This window comes from Neoarius graeffei, chromosome 17, assembly GCF_027579695.1.
Source record: "Neoarius graeffei isolate fNeoGra1 chromosome 17, fNeoGra1.pri, whole genome shotgun sequence".
Lineage (NCBI taxonomy): Eukaryota > Metazoa > Chordata > Actinopteri > Siluriformes > Ariidae > Neoarius > Neoarius graeffei.
The window spans coordinates 47,367,358-47,383,730 of NC_083585.1; the positions used below are offsets into that span (position 1 = coordinate 47,367,358).

Sequence of the window (16,373 nt, forward strand, 5' to 3'; positions counted from 1 at the left end):
TAAAGATTTATATAAAAATTCATATTAGATATTCACAGAACCTTTGCCAAGAGCATTCTCAGAACCTGTCAGAAGGTTTTCATTCATTTACTTTATGAGCAGAATTCACACGTCTACGCTCTTGTTTTACATTCAGATCATATTTTGAACAGATTTCAATGCATCTTACAGTGTTTAAAATGCTTATTATAATCGGCTAATAATTATGCACACATGACCGTGAGCTGGCCTAGTGGTTAGCATGTCCACCTCTCGACCGGGAGATCACGAGTTCTACTCAGACCATCATAAAAATGGTACCTACTGCCATCTGGCAAGGCATGCTGCAATACGGATGCGAGTGGGGAGTCAAACTCTTGTGGTTACTAGAGGACTAGACCCCCCCATTATAACCCTAGTTGTATAGTAGGCAAGAGGCTGAGGGCTATAGAAGCAGAGATCGGTACCGCCCAATGAGCCTCAAGGGCCTGGTTAGTACTGGGACAAATTTGGCATCCTGCAACCTCAATGCCCACAAATGGGCGATTCCTGGAATCACTGGTGGAAGGGTGAACACTGGCTGAAAGCCAGGTGGTCCAAACGCTCTGGCGATTCCTGTGGCCAACACAGACACGTACCTCCATCCTCTCAGGAACCATCATCCGAGGTGCAACCCCCTGTCAGCCCTGGTTGTCCTGCTCCCTTGCTTGCTACCTGGATATCCAGCGGGGAGTGAAGCAGTGCGGATGAGAACTGCGCACTCATCACCACCACCACCACCGTCAACAACAAATCCTTTGCGCAGGCTATGCCCCCCCCAACTCTAAAGTACTGGGACAGGAGACTGCCTGGGAAGACCAGGTCCTGGCATAGGAGGGACTTTGACATTTGACGATGCACACATGCGGCAAGCTTCAGTTTCACTTCTTTCGACTCTTTGAGGTCCATGAGTACTGATACTCAATGCTCAACATACATGTAACATAGTTCATACAATTACTCTTTGGATATCACCCACTAACTGCCCAGACATTTTACCAAGCTATAGAGGCAAATCAGCATTTTGTTAATTTGGGATTTTGAAAAACAGACCCAAGTTTCCAGTTCACTAGTTATGGCTACCTTGTATACCATTTATCAAGTAAACAAACACATACTGGTTGTAGCCCATCTGGTCCTATGCATAGTATGTCAGGACCATTTGTGTAATTTCATTCCTGAGGATGTTCCACAAACCAAATAAGATCTGGTCAGTAGCCATTTCATGTTGGTCCCTTCCCATTGATAGATGGAATAAAGTGTGGCCACCAAACAATTTTTGATCATATGGACAAAGTAAGTCATAAACTGGTAAGTCTTTGCAGAATAAACAGCTTTTAAGAAAACTGTTCCCACCTCTTTAGCGATGTTATGCCAGTAGACAAAGCTCTCACACAAATCCAGCTCCTCCTGGTGCAAAAAACGACAGCGGTCTGGAACCAGAAGACCCTCGTTCACATAATCACCTACTGGCAAGACAGAGCAAGAGTTACAGATTGTGAAATGGATTGCAAAATGAGAGCGACAGCAGAAATAAGAAGTATAAATGGTTAGAAAAATGGAGGTGTCAGTATGACAGGGGAAGAGTGTAAAGTCAAATAACAGTTGGCAGATGGAATGATTGTCAAAAAGAAATTTCAGTTTCAATCCATGTCAGATAAAGAAAAAGAGAAAAAAACCCTCAGAAATGGCAAAAAGATTTAGCATTGCCCATTTGGGCTGATGCAGCACACTGATATCAGACATTATTATGTGTGTTGTGCAGAAATCAAGGACAAGGCCAACTAGAGTGAAACAGCTGTGTGTGCAAATTCTGCTCGTTCATCATAATTAACAACTTTGCACTGCAATCTACCAACCTGTTTTTGTATTGCAATCTCAATTCCTCTAGGGGAGAAGGGTTCAACCTTTAACTGCATATTAAATTCTACATAAAACATGCAAAACGGGACATGCAATGCAACCTACACTGTCCCTTTATGAATGACTCAATGGCAGGGGGAGAATGCATGATGATGAAATGGATAGGGCTGGAGTAATTAACAGTGGAGCAATTAGTCACATGGCAACTATGGCTTGGAATGACTGGAGCAAAAAATAGTGTGAAATAGTTACAGATTTGAATGGCTAGGGTTAGAGTGGCAAGGATTAGATTGGATGCGAAGAATACCTACAAGTTGGGACAGCTAAAGATGACTAGGGTTGCACTGACCATGGGTAGAGTAGTTAGGTGTGGACTGCCTATAAGTTGACTTGACTAGACTAGAGGCTGAGTGGCTAGGAGCGTACTTACTAGGGCTAAGTGTAGGGAAGGTAGAAGAGGGAATATTGGAGCTAGAGGTGGAGCAGCTAGATATGATTTGCCTATGGGTTGAAGTGCCTCCAAGTTTAATGACGAGTCTTAGGAAAAGCCAAATGCTGGTATGACTTGGATTGAATACAGTTGGTGTAACCAGGGATTGGAACATCTAGGTATGAAGTGGCTCCAAGTTGGAGTGGCTATGTGTGGGCTGGAGTTGATGATATTGGAGTGGCTGGTGGTGGATTGATTTGGGTTGGAGTTGCTTGATGTGAAGTGGCTATGACTATCTGTGACTGGAGCAGGCTTGTAGTACTCAAGTCCAGGACTCGGACTCGAGTCCGACTCGTACCCGAATTTTAAGGACTCGTGACTTGACTTAGACTTGAGCACTGATGACTTGGACTCTGACTCGTGCATTAACTGCATTCAGATTCGTAATTTGGAGACGAGGACTCTGATTTTTTTTCTTTTTTTTTGGTAACGTCATAATTTGGCATAAGATTTATATCTACATTAATTTTTAGACTAATTTCATGCAAGATAATGCACATTCACCTGTTCATACATCATGTTCAGGAACAAACTAACATTAATGGCACTAAAGTGTCTGGAGAGAACGCCCTTAGGATTGTCCACTTTACTTACAGTATACAGACTTCTTGTGCAGTGGGGGGGGAGAAGCACTGCTATACATATGTTCCATATGTAGAAGACTTTTCGAGGAGGAGACGGGGACAACCTTGAACTTCAATCGTCATTTGGCAGGACTACACCCAGAGAAGTAAGTGACATGCTATGTTCATTGCTCTGTTGATTGCGGGGCTTGCTTGCTGACCGATGAACTAGCTAGTGTTAACCCTCTCACCATCAAATGGTGCAGTTGGATTCTTGTTCTCGGGCTCGACTCGGGTCAATAGTGGACTCGGACTCAGCTCGAAATTTTCTTTAATGACTTGGACTTGACTTGGACACTGGGGACTCGAGACTGGACTCATACTCGAGGTTTAGTGACTCAACTACAACACTGGACTGGAGTGACTACTGATGGAGCACTGTCTATGGGTTGGAATGACCGGCTATGAATTGAGTGATTAGGGGTGGAGCGGCTAGGCTTGGAGAGGCTAGATGTTAAATGATCTGACTTGGAGCAAACAGGTGTAGAATGGCTGTGGTTGTAATGACTATGGGTAGAGTCTCTTCAGGTTGGAGTAGCTAAAGCTTACTAAGGTTGAGATGGCGTGAATACTTATAGAATGACTATACGTTATACTTGGTAGTTGTTGAATGACTCGGGCTGGAATGGCTATGAGTTAAAGTGACTATGGCAATTGTTACTACAATTCAGAGTGCATGAAGTTTGAATGAGTAAGAGCTGAATTACCAGGGTTAACTCATGAGGGCTGTAATGTCTTGAGATGAACTAACTGGGGTGAACTGAATAGAGATGGAGTGGCTAAAGGCCAACAGTTTGGGGTTGCTATATGCAGAGCACCTACAGATCAAATTGTTTAAAGGTGGTGTATTAATTATGGGTTGCGTTTAGCTTGGGATGGAGTGCTCAATGTAGTAGTGCCTGATTTGGGACTTACCCAAACAACGGTAAGGAACAACGATAAAAGGTCGAGTCTGGCAATGACCCCAGCCCTTCTTACACCATCCTTGGATAGTAACAGGACTGGAAGCTTCTTCGACGTGGGAAATCTGCAAACCTGGGTACATCTAAAACACACATACATGGACAAACAAACAGAGGGATGGGAGTCAGGTCCAGGACAGATAGAACAACAAAACTGAGATAGGAAGGATATGATATGATAGGGATGTACATGTACAATATGGGGGGGGGGGAGGGGTTGAAAAAGGAACAATGGAGGAATATAAAAGAGTGGAAGCAATAGAGTTCAAATGATTTTCCTCTTGACGGTGTGCTTGCACCTGATGTACAGTGAAATACTGCCTGTCTTTTAATTATTTAGTGCAGTCCTAGCCCATTCTATTATCTTAATATCTGGTCATGAATTTAAACTTCGAGTACCTTATATTAAGCCATTAAATCCTAGTAATAACCTTGCCGGAAGGTGTAGCATTTGCCATGGAAGCATATTAATCCTGTGTCAAGTCTGCTGCTTTTGTGGCATAGCTATTTATAGGGCTCGTAAGCTGGAATAGTAGAGATTGACCATATTATGAAAACATAACATTACTATATTTGAACAAAATGTCATTATATAATAATAATAATCCTTATTATACTAAGGAAGTAGAACATGTGAATCCTGAAAATATCCTAAGTAATAACAAAAGCTAAGCTAGCTAGCATATCTGTTATAGGATAACATATATTTGGGTATCTGGAGCCTGCCAAATCACAAACTCGGAAATAAAACAACCCAGTCAGTCAGTCTTTTTTTTTTTTTTTTGTTCTGCCTATTTCAGAAAACTTGAGCTTGAACATGCCGTTCAGATTTGGCTCCCCTTTCTATGTCACAAGCAGAGCTCATTAGAATGATCCCACCCCCTCATCTGAGTATCTCCACTCATGGATTGAGAACTGCCTTTGCGAATGAATATTCATGAAGAAAGTACCACCTGACTGGCAGGACCAAGAGGGGGTGGGGTGAGCAGTGGCTCATTATCATTTAAAGTACCAGGCATTCAAATGGGCTCTTTGCCGCTAGAGGTCACATGCTTGGATACCTCATAGCAACGTCATATTGGAGAGCAAGCGTACAGGTAAACAGAACCCTCAGCAAGGTCAAACACAAATGTTTCAGCAGTTTATAGCACTTAATACCGTTGCTTTTCTAGAATAATTGTCAATGTAGTTTTGTAAGTTTAGTTTAGGCTCATTTTTACAGGAAAAAAAAAAGTTTATCACGAACGCATTGACTTAACGAATGGTGCTTGGATCTTCATGGCCAAACAACATGGCGACTTCGCAAGGTATGCACACACAAAAACAACTTGTAAAAGCACTTACTGTAATTCTAACATCTTAAACAGCTCCATAATAAAATGTACAAGGTATATAGTTGTTTTTGTAAGGTTTGGCTACATCTTGAAGATGGAAACGAACAATATTACCACCATGATAACACGAAGCTCAGCTTCCTTTCTCCTCTCAGCTCTTTCCCCCTTATCAGCTGTATGTGTACATGCGACAAATAAAGGCTTCTAATTCTAAAAATCTAAATCAGTAATTTTCTGTAACCATGTGATTTTCACTGGCCAAAAAAAACCCCACAAATCAAGACTTCGCTTTTATGAAGTTTAAATCTCACTCGGCTAGATAATGCATACGCAGTACTGACACAGATACTAGTAAACAATCCCGCTGTAATAGAAAGTATTGCGTTGCTATCTAAAAAGATTATTTTTATTCACTGAGAAAAACTAACAAAAGCATGTTACATAAAAAGATCAGTGAGCCATCGATGCACCGTAATAAGTACGCGTTATCATCGCGGTAAATTCATTTATATCTTCAGGATGTAGTCAAACCTTACAAAAACAACATTAACAATTCTTCTAGTAAAGGAAAAATATTAAGCGCTATAAACTGCTGAAACTTTTGTGCTTGACCTTGCTATGTGGTATCCAAGCAGTGACCTCGAGCTGCAAAGAGCCAATTGGCCGTTTTATACAGGGCTGTTTAGACGGGGTGAGAAGGGAGCTGTGGGGCTTTATCCTTGTGGTATTTCGACCAAAGCATATCACAGACATTTCATTAAGACCTCAGGGAACTGTGCTAACTTGTGGAAAAGGGGTATGTCACCTTTAACACTTTCCTCAGATTTGCTGTTAAAGTTCTAAGAAAAGTCTCTGAATGACCAAAATTACACTCTAATTACAATCACTCACTCAAAACTGCAATCCGAAATAATGGTTCCTGCCACGGCATATTAGGAAATGTCAGCAGCACTCAGGAAACAAGATTAAACTGACTTACTGTGTTATGAACACCACAAAAATAGGTGATTCATCTGGAATATTGCCACACAAAAAATAAAAACAACCCATTTGAACAAAGCTTGCGGTGTAATTTTATTGCAGTTTTGTCATCTTAATGACCGTGGAGTAGCTGAGGTCGTCACAATGCGTTTTACAGATCCCGTTCTTGTTTTAATTCTTCCCTTCATTAATGTGGAGAGATAAGCACTCCTGCTCTCAGCTCAGTTGGGAATACACAACTCAAGCTTACACTGCATTGCTGCACTTACATTGTGCATTTTTATATACTTCAGCCTGCAGCATTCTTTACAGATGATTTACATACGTCCTCTGCACTCCTGTGTATATATAGCCAACACTTCAATATACTATTGACTTGGATAAAAATTAAGATGTATTTGTGATATATATATATATATATATATATATATATATATATATATATATATATATATATATATGGAGTTTGCATGTTCTCCCCGTGTCCGCGTGGGTTTCCTCCGGGTGCTCCGGTTTCCCCCACAGTCCAAAGACATGCAGGTTAGGTTAACTGGTGACTCTAAATTGACCGTAGGTGTGAATGTGAGTGTGAATGGTTGTCTGTGTCTATGTGTCAGCCCTGTGATGACCTGGCGACTTGTCCAGGGTGTACCCCGCCTTTCACCCGTAGTCAGCTGGGATAGGCTCCAGCTTGCCTGCGACCCTGTAGAAGGATAAAGCGGCTAGAGATAATTATATATATATATATATATATATATATATATATATATATATATATATATAAATAAATAAAGGAGAAATCATGGTCTGGTGAAGGAGGTGATGATGCGAAGAGGTTGCTTGTTCGGGAAATACATTAGTGTGTTTTCTCATGATGTCCATAACTGCTATGTATACAGGAGTTCTTTGGGCTAGAAAATAGAGCTTTGGGACCAAAAGGTTGCTGGCTTGATTCCCTGGACTAGCAGGAATGGCTGAAGTGCCCCAACTGCTCCCCAGGCTGCTCTGAGTGTGTTGTATATCACTCTGGATAAGAGCGTCTGCTAAATGCCTCTAACATAATGTAATGTAGTTCTAGGGTGGTCAAATCATGGAAAACCATAATATAATATTAATATGAGGATAGAATAAGAAGTATGGATACCCTTTGCCTATACACCTACTTGGAATGGTGTCATAAGTCCTGAATGGTTTCTTTCGGGATATTATACAAAATAAATAAATAAGCCATGACCGAATGGTTAGAGAAGCTACTGGATGCCTTGACTGACTAAGGAACAAAGGAAGGGGAAAAGAAAGAAAGGAAGGAAGGAAGGAAGGAAGGAAGGAAGGAAGGAAGGAAGGAAGAAGAAAAGAAAGAAAGGAAGAAGGAAGGGGAAAAAGAGAAAGAAAAGAAAGAAAGGAAGAAGGAAGGGGAAAAAGAGAAAGAAATGAAGGAAGGAAGGAAGGAAGGAAGGGGGAAAGGAACGAAGAGGAAAAGAAAGAAAGAAAGAAAGAAAGAAAGAAAGAAAGAGGAAAAGAGAAAGAAATGAAGGAAGGAAGGAAAAGAAAAAGGAAGAAAGGGGAAAGAAAGAAAGAAAAATCAATCAAGAAAGAGGTAAAGGAAGTCAGGAGAAAAGAAAGAAAGAAAGAAAGAAAGAAAGAAAGAGAAAGAAAGAAAGAAAGAAAGAAAGAAAGAAAGAAAGAAAGAAAGAAAGAAAGAAAGAAAGAAAGAAAGAGAAGGAAGGAGAAAAGAAAGAAAGAAATGAAGGAAGGAAGAGGAAAAGAAAGGAAGGAAGGAGAAAAGAAAGAAAGAAAGAAAGAAAGAAAGAAAGAAAGAAAGAAAGAAAGAAAGAAGAGAAAAGAAAGAAAGAGGTAAAGGAAGTCAGGAAGGAAGGGGAAAAGAAAGAAAGAAAGAAAGAAAGAAAGAAAGAAAGAAAGAAAGAAAGAAAGAAAGAAAGAGGTAAAGGAAGTCAGGAAGGAAGGGGAAAAGAAAGAAAGAAAGAAAGAAAGAAAGAAAGAAAGAAAGAAAGAAAGAAAGAAAGAAAGAAAGAAAGAAAGAAAGAAAGAAAGAAAGAAAGAAAGAAAGAAAGAAAGAAAGAAAGAAAGAAAGAAAGAAAGAAAGAAAGAAAGAAAGAAAGAAAGAAAGAAAGAAAGAAAGAAAAGGAAGGAAGGAGGAAAGAAAAATGAAGGAAGGAAGGAAGGAAGGAAGGAAGGAGGAAAAAGAAGGAAGAGGAAAAGGAAGGAAGGAAGGAGAAAAGAAAGAAAGAAAAGGAAGGAAGGAGAAAAGAAAGAAATGAAGGAAGGAAGGAGAAAAGAAAGAAATGAAGGAAGGAAGGAAGGAAGGAAGGAAGGAAGGAAGGAAGGAAGGAAGGAAGAGGAAAAGAAAGGAAGGAAGAAAGGAAGTCAGGAAGGAAGGGGAAAAGAAAGAAAGAAAGTCAGGAAGGAAGGAAGGAAGGAAGGAAGGAAGGAAGGGGAAAAGAAAAAGAAAGGAAGGAAGGAAGGGGAAAAGAAAAAGAAAGGAAGGAAGGAAGGGGAAAGAAAGAAAAAGAAAGAAAAAGAAAAGGAAGGAAGGAAGGAAGGAAGGGGAAAGAAAGAAAGAAAAGGAAGGGAGGAAGGGAGGAAGGAAGGGGAAAAGAAAGAAATAAATGAAGGAAGGAAGGAAGGAAGGAAGGAAGGAAGAGGAAAAGAAAGAAATGAAGGAAGGAAGAGGAAAAGAAAGAAAGAAAGAAAGGAAGGAAGGAAGGAAGGAAGGAAGGGGAAAAGAAAGAAAGGAAGGAAGGAAGGAAGGAAGGAAGGAAGGAAGGAAGAGGAAAAGAAAGAAAGAAAGAAAGAAAGAAAGAAAGAAAGAAAGAAAGAAAGAAAGAAAGAAAGAAAGAAAGAAAGAAAGAAGAGTTCTGGGACTAAAAGGCCATTGGTTTGATTCCCTAGACCAGCAGGAATGGCTGAAGTGCCCTCAAGCAAGGTACCTGCAGTACAGTAACCCCGACTGCCCCCCAGGCTGCTCTGGGTATGTTGTACATCGCTCTGGAGAAGAGCGTCTGCTAAATGCCTGTAATGTAAATATCGTTTTTTTAAAAATAAGTAAATAAAAAACTCTTCCAGTTCCTGAAGGGAAGGAGGAGGTTGATAACCCAAGATTCAAGACTGCTTTATTGCCACTGTGTAAGATACACAAAGCAATCCAGTGCACTGCCTTCCAGAAACGCTCCTCAGATATTTATATAAAAGATTACAAATTTACATAAAAGATTCAAGTACACATAAGGGTTTACAAATTTACAGACATAAAAGATATAGACAAACATGAAAGATTTACAAATTTACAGATATAAGGGTCTGAACATAAGGGTCTCTAACACAGTCTGCATTCCAGACCTTTTTTTTTTTTAAACGAATCAAAAGGTTCAAATCTGGTTATTGAGGAGGCCACGGAATATTGGACCATCACCAGGAAGGAGTGTTTGCACCATACAGTGCACCTGGTCCTGTAAAATACGATCACGCAAAGCAATCAGTGGATCTGATGATATCCACAAGCTGGCTGTCCATACCAAATCTAAGTAATATTGTGACATTTGACTCAATTTACCAGGATCTGTTCTCCTTGAGCACCAAGTTAAACCCTTCTTCACTGGCTTTTAGTACCAAAAGCCCAAAATTCCAAATGACACCCCAGCTATAAATTACATCATTGGGAAGCATTGTATAGTTTTTTTAAAGACTAAGACGAGGTTATAAAGGCACTCATTCGGTTCTATAGTTACTGTTGTGACGTTTACGTTGTAGATTTGAGACAATTAGCAGGTATCTTACAGTGTCCATCTATCTTCATCAATGACTTTTGACACGTGATCCACTGGTCCTCTTTGCTGATGCTAATTAACAGTTATTCCACGAAATCGAGTCGTACATGAGCTGATATAATCCATGCATGACGAGATTGAGTGGAATAACCATTTTATTCTATCCACATTCACTGGATTTTGAGAAACAGAGCATTTTTATCTTCTGCAAATTCAATAAATAAAAACTTGATGCGGCGGCACGGTGGTGTAGTGGTTAGCGCTGTCGCCTCACAGCAAGAAGGTCCGGGTTCGAGTCCCAGGGCCGGCGAGGGCCTTTCTGTGAGGAGTTTGCATGTTCTCCCCGTGTCCGCGTGGGTTTCCTCCGGGTGCTCCGGTTTCCCCCACAGTCCAAAGACATGCAGGTTAGGTTAACTGGTGACTCTAAATTGACCGTAGGTGTGAATGTGAGTGTGAATGGTTGTCTGTGTCTATGTGTCAGCCCTGTGATGACCTGGCGACTTGTCCAGGGTGTACCCCGCCTTTCGCCCGTAGTCAGCTGGGATAGGCTCCAGCTTGCCTGCGACCCTGTAGAACAGGATAAAGCGGCTAGAGATAATGAGATGAGATGAGAAAAACTTGATGCAAAACATCCGACAAAATCATTTCCGATTAGAATGTAAACAAAATCAGTGGAATGACCGTAGCAATTTGTGAAAATTTTTTAAAAAGATACGTCCTTACTATCAAATACGTACTTTTATTCCATATTTTGTTACTTTTGTTGTATTTTTTGGGGGAGTCGTTTTCAAGTTTTTATTTCGTCCTCAGTTGGTTCAGCAACACACGCCGCCATGTTGCATTTCTCTACTCACGGTATATGAGCTGATATCCTAGTAGTAGAGTAGCCAATCAGAGCACGCGATTGCTCATATCCAGTGAATGTGGATAGAAAAATACCATTTATCCATGTTTGGCATACGGTGTTCTGCAGTTCAGGCACTCACGGTATAGCCTCTTAGTTCAATGTTGCTAGAGCTTTTGCGTTGAAATCTCAAAGTTCATAACACGGCATGCTTTTACCGGAAAATAACTAGTGATGGGGTGATATGTGGCCTGACATGAATCAGAGTTACTGGTACCACCCCAAAGCTGACTACTTTCCTATACCATAATGTAACAATCCCTGTGTCTGAAATCACGCCCTACTCATTATACAGTGGACTATATAGTGAGGTCACCATTTTGTAGTGCTGCCTGAATGTACAGTGAGAATTATTGCACCCTATATAGTGCACTCAAAGTATCCCACAATGCATCACGAAAGGTAGTGTAGAACCAATGGTCACTAACCAAGCAATATATCCCATCATGCATTGCAGTCGTGCTGAAAGAAATCAAATCAAAAGCTTCAAATTTGATTTAATAAAATGCTGCAGCAGAGAAGAAAAGTATTCAGCCTTGATTTAAAAAAAAAAACTGAAAGATGCAGCAGAAACAAAGTACTTTGAATTTATTAATGTGGGAAATACGCTCAGTATAATATGTATTTATCACAAAAATACATAAATGTTATTTACCAGCTGGGAGGTCCATATTGTGAAATACCGTGACCGAGGTCTTGAAAGTACTGAGCGAGGCCCTCTGGGCCGAGATCAGTATTCAAGGCCGAGGTCACGGTATTTCACCATACGGACCAACCTTAAGCTGGTAAATAATTTTTTTTTTAACAGAAAATGAGAGCACCTGAAAGGGAAAACCGAGGCGAGCCGCCATTTTGAATCCTCATTCACGGCTGTAATGCAAATTGCTTCCTCCTCAGTATACAAGTGCACTTCCATGACAGGAAAAAACTACATTTTGCCACCTATGTAGTCCCCTATTTATACACAATTGAGGATTCAGCCATGTTTTTGCTCAGCATTAGCAGGTTAGAGGTTTTTAGCTTTCTCCTGAAATGTTTTCTTTTATTTCTTCTTCCTCAGGGTAGTAAAACTCGCTTTCGCTGTGAACACTGTCGTTATCGCTATCCATGCTGTAAAATTAATGCTATTCTCCTGAGAAATGCTGGCAAAAATTTATAAGATTTTTGATAATCTTATGAATAAATCTTAAAAAAAAATGCTACTCTGTTTGTTGTTGTGAACGAACGAGTCGCCAGAGGTCCGTAACCGGGGTCCGTATCGTAGGATACGGACCCGCTCGCCAGCCAATCAGAGCGCAGGATTTGATGGAAACCGGACCATCAAAAAAAAAAAAATGCATATATTTATCTCATCTCATTATCTGTAGCCGCTTTATCCTGTTCTACAGGGTCACAGGCAAGCTGGAGCCTATCCCAGCTGACTACGGGCGAAAGGCGGGATACACCCTGGACAAGTCGCCAGGTCATCACAGGGCTGACACATAGACACAGACAACCATTCACACTCACATTCACACCTACGGTCAATTTAGAGTCACCAGTTAACCTAACCTGCATGTCTTTGGACTGTGGGGGAAACCGGAGCACCCGGAGGAAACCCACGCGGACACGGGGAGAACATGCAAACTCCGCACAGAAAGGCCCTCACCGGCCACGGGGCTTGAACCCGGACCTTCTTGCTGTGAGGCGACAGCGCTAACCACTACACCACCGTGCTGCCCTGCATATATTTATTATTTTGAAAACCCACCAACCGACTGATCTGGCACATTTTAATTGTGCGACAGTAATAATGTAAATAACAGCGCGACGGAGTAGTGTCCGAAAGCGTTTTTTCATTTTACCAATGAGCTCACTACTTAGTCCTCTATATAGTAATTCCCTAGATAGTGAGTAGGGAATAGTGAATGAGTGAGTGATTTCAGACACAGGGAATGTCTATGTGTCCCTGTGATGACCTGGCGACTTGTCCAGGGTGTACCCCGCCTTTCGCCCGTAGTCAGCTGGGATAGGCTCCAGCTTGCCTGCGACCCTGTAGAACAGGATAAAGCGGCTAGAGATAATGAGATGAGATGAGAATGTGTTGTTTTTTTATCTTATCTTATACAACAGCAATGTACCAATGATTACAATGTTTAACATTAATGAACAACACACTCTTTATAACTGTATCTAGTTTCATTTAAATGTTGTGGAAAACCTGTAAAAGAAGTCAATTCCTGTTATCACTTATGAGATAGCAGGTAAAAACAGTTATTCCAATACCAGCTTCTGTTTTTTTCCCCTCTCTCACTCTTAAAAGAAGAAGAAAAAAAAACAGCAGTATAGTATGCTCCACTGAGATGAAACTAGATTTACCTTATTATAAGCTCTATTTATTTTAAGAATACAAAAGAGAGCCGTGAGAAATTCCCTCAGTGTGAAGGCATATGGCAAGGGATTATTCTGCCGAATACACAGTCTGGTTTTGCAAAAGGCCTCGGCTGGTGTGCAGCCTACTACAGCGTCCAGCAAGGAAATGACATATTCTTTGGCTCCACCACTTCATTAAGTCTATAATGTGATAGGTCTCAGTGGGATGAGTGCTTATGCCAACCGTGTGTACAGTTTGGGGTAGTGTGCCAGCACCAGACATGGCCAGCATCAAACATTAACACATTAGCATTGCTTGGTTAAGTATTTGAGCTTGGATTTGTAACAGTAGCTGGAGAAGCAGTGCTTCGGTGAAGGGAAGCTCAAGAAGAGCCGTGCCTGCGTCGCACAAAGAAAATAGTCACGTTTCACAAATGACCCAATTCACACTTAAATTAAATAATGGTAAATTAATATACAAAACTAGATAGAACTCGACGCCAACGGTGTCGACGGGGATGCCTCCGCCTGGTAGACTACACGCCTTATTAAGTTGTGATTTGGGAATGGACATTTGACCTCACAGTAATCTTGACCTGTGACCTTTTAACCTCAAAATCTAATCAGTTTATCTGTGTCCCCAAATGCACAAATGGTGAAAGTTTGGTGAAATTCCTTTCATTTGCCTTGGAGATATTGTGTTCACAAGGTTTGGGGATGGACATTTGACCTCACAGTGACCTTGACCTTAGACCCTTTGATCTCAAAATCTAATAATTTCATCTTTGTCCCAAAGCGCACAAATGGTGAAAGGTTGGTGAAATTCCTTTCATTAGTCTTTGAGATATGGCGTTTACAAGGTTTGGGGATGGACATTTGACCTCACAGTAATCTTGACCTGTGACCTTTTAACCTCAAAATCTAATCAGTTCATGTTTGTCCCAAAGCGCACAAATGGTGAAAGTTTGGTGAAATTCCTTTCATTAGCCTTTGAGATATCGTGTTCACAAGGTTTCAGGACGGACGCACGAACAGACGGACAACCTCAGAACATAATGCCTCCTGCACCTTAAGGTGGCGGAGGCATAATAATTGATGAGAACTGTTTTGTGTATTCTACATGTAATTGAAATATGTAAGTATGTAAATAAATAGGCTTTAAAGTATATTAATGCATAAAAGTATAGAAAATGTATATGACTCATATCAGGGTGAACAGTTTTTGGATTGTCAAAAGCTAACGTTGCTCTAGCGGTTAAGATCTGACACACCTGCCTTACAGGAAAATACATTTAATTATTTTTGAGCTGGTTCTTTAATTTAAGGTGAAATTCTAATATTATGCATAACCGGAGTACACAATATAATAACAAAGTTGCCCTTCATATATTTACCTCGCCCACTACGGAGTAAGCGGGGCGAGGTATTGTTTTCGGTCAGGTTTCTTAGTTGTTTTTTTGTAAACAGTATTACGGGAAAACGGCTGGATCAACCTTCATGAAACTTTCAGGATAAACGGGCATTGGTCTCAAATAGAACCTCCAACATTTTGAGGATCATCAGGTCAAGGTCACCAAAAAGGTCAAAATCGTTTTTTTTTTTTTTTGTTACTGCCTCGTATAGAGGCGCTAGAAATGGTCATCGTGCTGTAACGATCACGCACTGCACATACACGTGTTCTGATTAAAATGGCCGGTGAGTGTATACAATTTGAAATAAATGGACTAGACTAAAGAAATGGCTTTCAGACATGTTTATGCTTATTACAGAGGGAAAGTGCGTTCCACTGAGCTCTAGCGCCGGGCCATTTCCGGGAAATAAGAGTTTGGGTCATGGCGACAGCGTGTGTACGTCAGCCTCAGTTCGGAGGTTTCAGTTTCGAAAACTGTAAGAGGTAAGAGTAGAATAATAATGAGGCTACTGCCTCTTAGAGTAAATATATATGCTATATTTACTGTATGGACATGGTATCAGAAAACTATTTTATTTATAAGCAGTTGCGACATGTACCTATAGGGTACCTATTTTTTTTTCGTGATATCTTCCTTCATATTCATCATAAGTGCTACTGGGCGAGGTTTGTTTTGCTTGGCAACACTTGTTTTAGTTTTGAGGATATGAAATCATCATGTAAGATAAGACTTTAACATACTGGAGTACAAATTAACAATACTGCTAATGTATCCTGCTAACTTGCTTCTACTGCCATATCCGGGGAATTTAATATTAGCCCATGTGTTTGGTCTTTCATAATAAACATGTTTAAAATACAAATGTAGTACCAATATTTTTCTCATTTTGTATAAACGGCATTGCAACAATGCACCGGACAGTGTTTGTGAACATTCCCAGAGACGTTGGGGGGGAGCATAGTCTTTCCACTATATGAAATCAGGGCAGAACACAAATCTTCTTAAGAGAGAGAAACTACTGTGGCTATGCAATATTCCTCCTCCTGAGGGGAATGCTGAAAATACACCTCTTTCGCTGACTGATGGTGAAAATCATCAGTATTTTATTGCACATCTAATTCACTATTGCTTATATGCACCATTTTGAAACACTGAATAAATGGAGGCATTCTGCAATGTAAGAGCATGCATTATGTTCTCAGCATAATTCTACTGTATGTTCATCATGTGACCGGGTTTTAATACAGTAGCGCACTGCTTTGCAGCAATTTTGTGCGACAAAACGTTAGCCGGGTTTACGGACCTGAAATTTGACTGAAACTATAATTTAACTGATTATCTAGGTTGTACTGACTAGCAAGGATTTGACTGGTTAGAAAGGGTTTGACGGGTTTAACTGACCAGGGATGGGTTTCCCAAAAGCATCAAAGATCATCGTTAAATGGTAGAGTGAGCATCACAATGAACACACACTCTCCTAGTTACGATGCTCTTAGGCCAAGTTTACATTAGACCGTATCTGTTTTGTTTTCTTCGCGGATGCACTGTCCGTTCACATTAAAACGCCGGGAAACGGGAATCCGCCAGGGCCCACGTATTCAACCCAGTTCGTGTCTGGTCCGGTGCTGTGTAAACATTGAGAATACGCG

At 40.7% G+C, this 16,373-nt stretch overlaps 1 protein-coding gene across 4 annotated transcripts in view; it reads right to left on the reverse strand.

The window, feature by feature from the left end:
* The window catches only part of aplp1 (amyloid beta (A4) precursor-like protein 1), a 146,891-nt gene that overhangs the window by 35,936 nt on the left and 94,582 nt on the right, over nt 1–16,373 (reverse strand). For 3 of the 4 annotated variants that reach the window (XM_060897681.1, XM_060897679.1, XM_060897682.1), the window contains exons 3-4: nt 3,910–4,039; nt 1,375–1,487 (exon numbers count right to left, since the gene is read on the reverse strand). In XM_060897681.1, coding sequence (XP_060753664.1) covers nt 1,375–1,487; nt 3,910–4,039 — 243 coding nt within the window. The remainder of the gene's footprint in view (nt 1–1,374; nt 1,488–3,909; nt 4,040–16,373) is intronic. The other variant, XM_060897680.1, reaches the window with a different exon arrangement.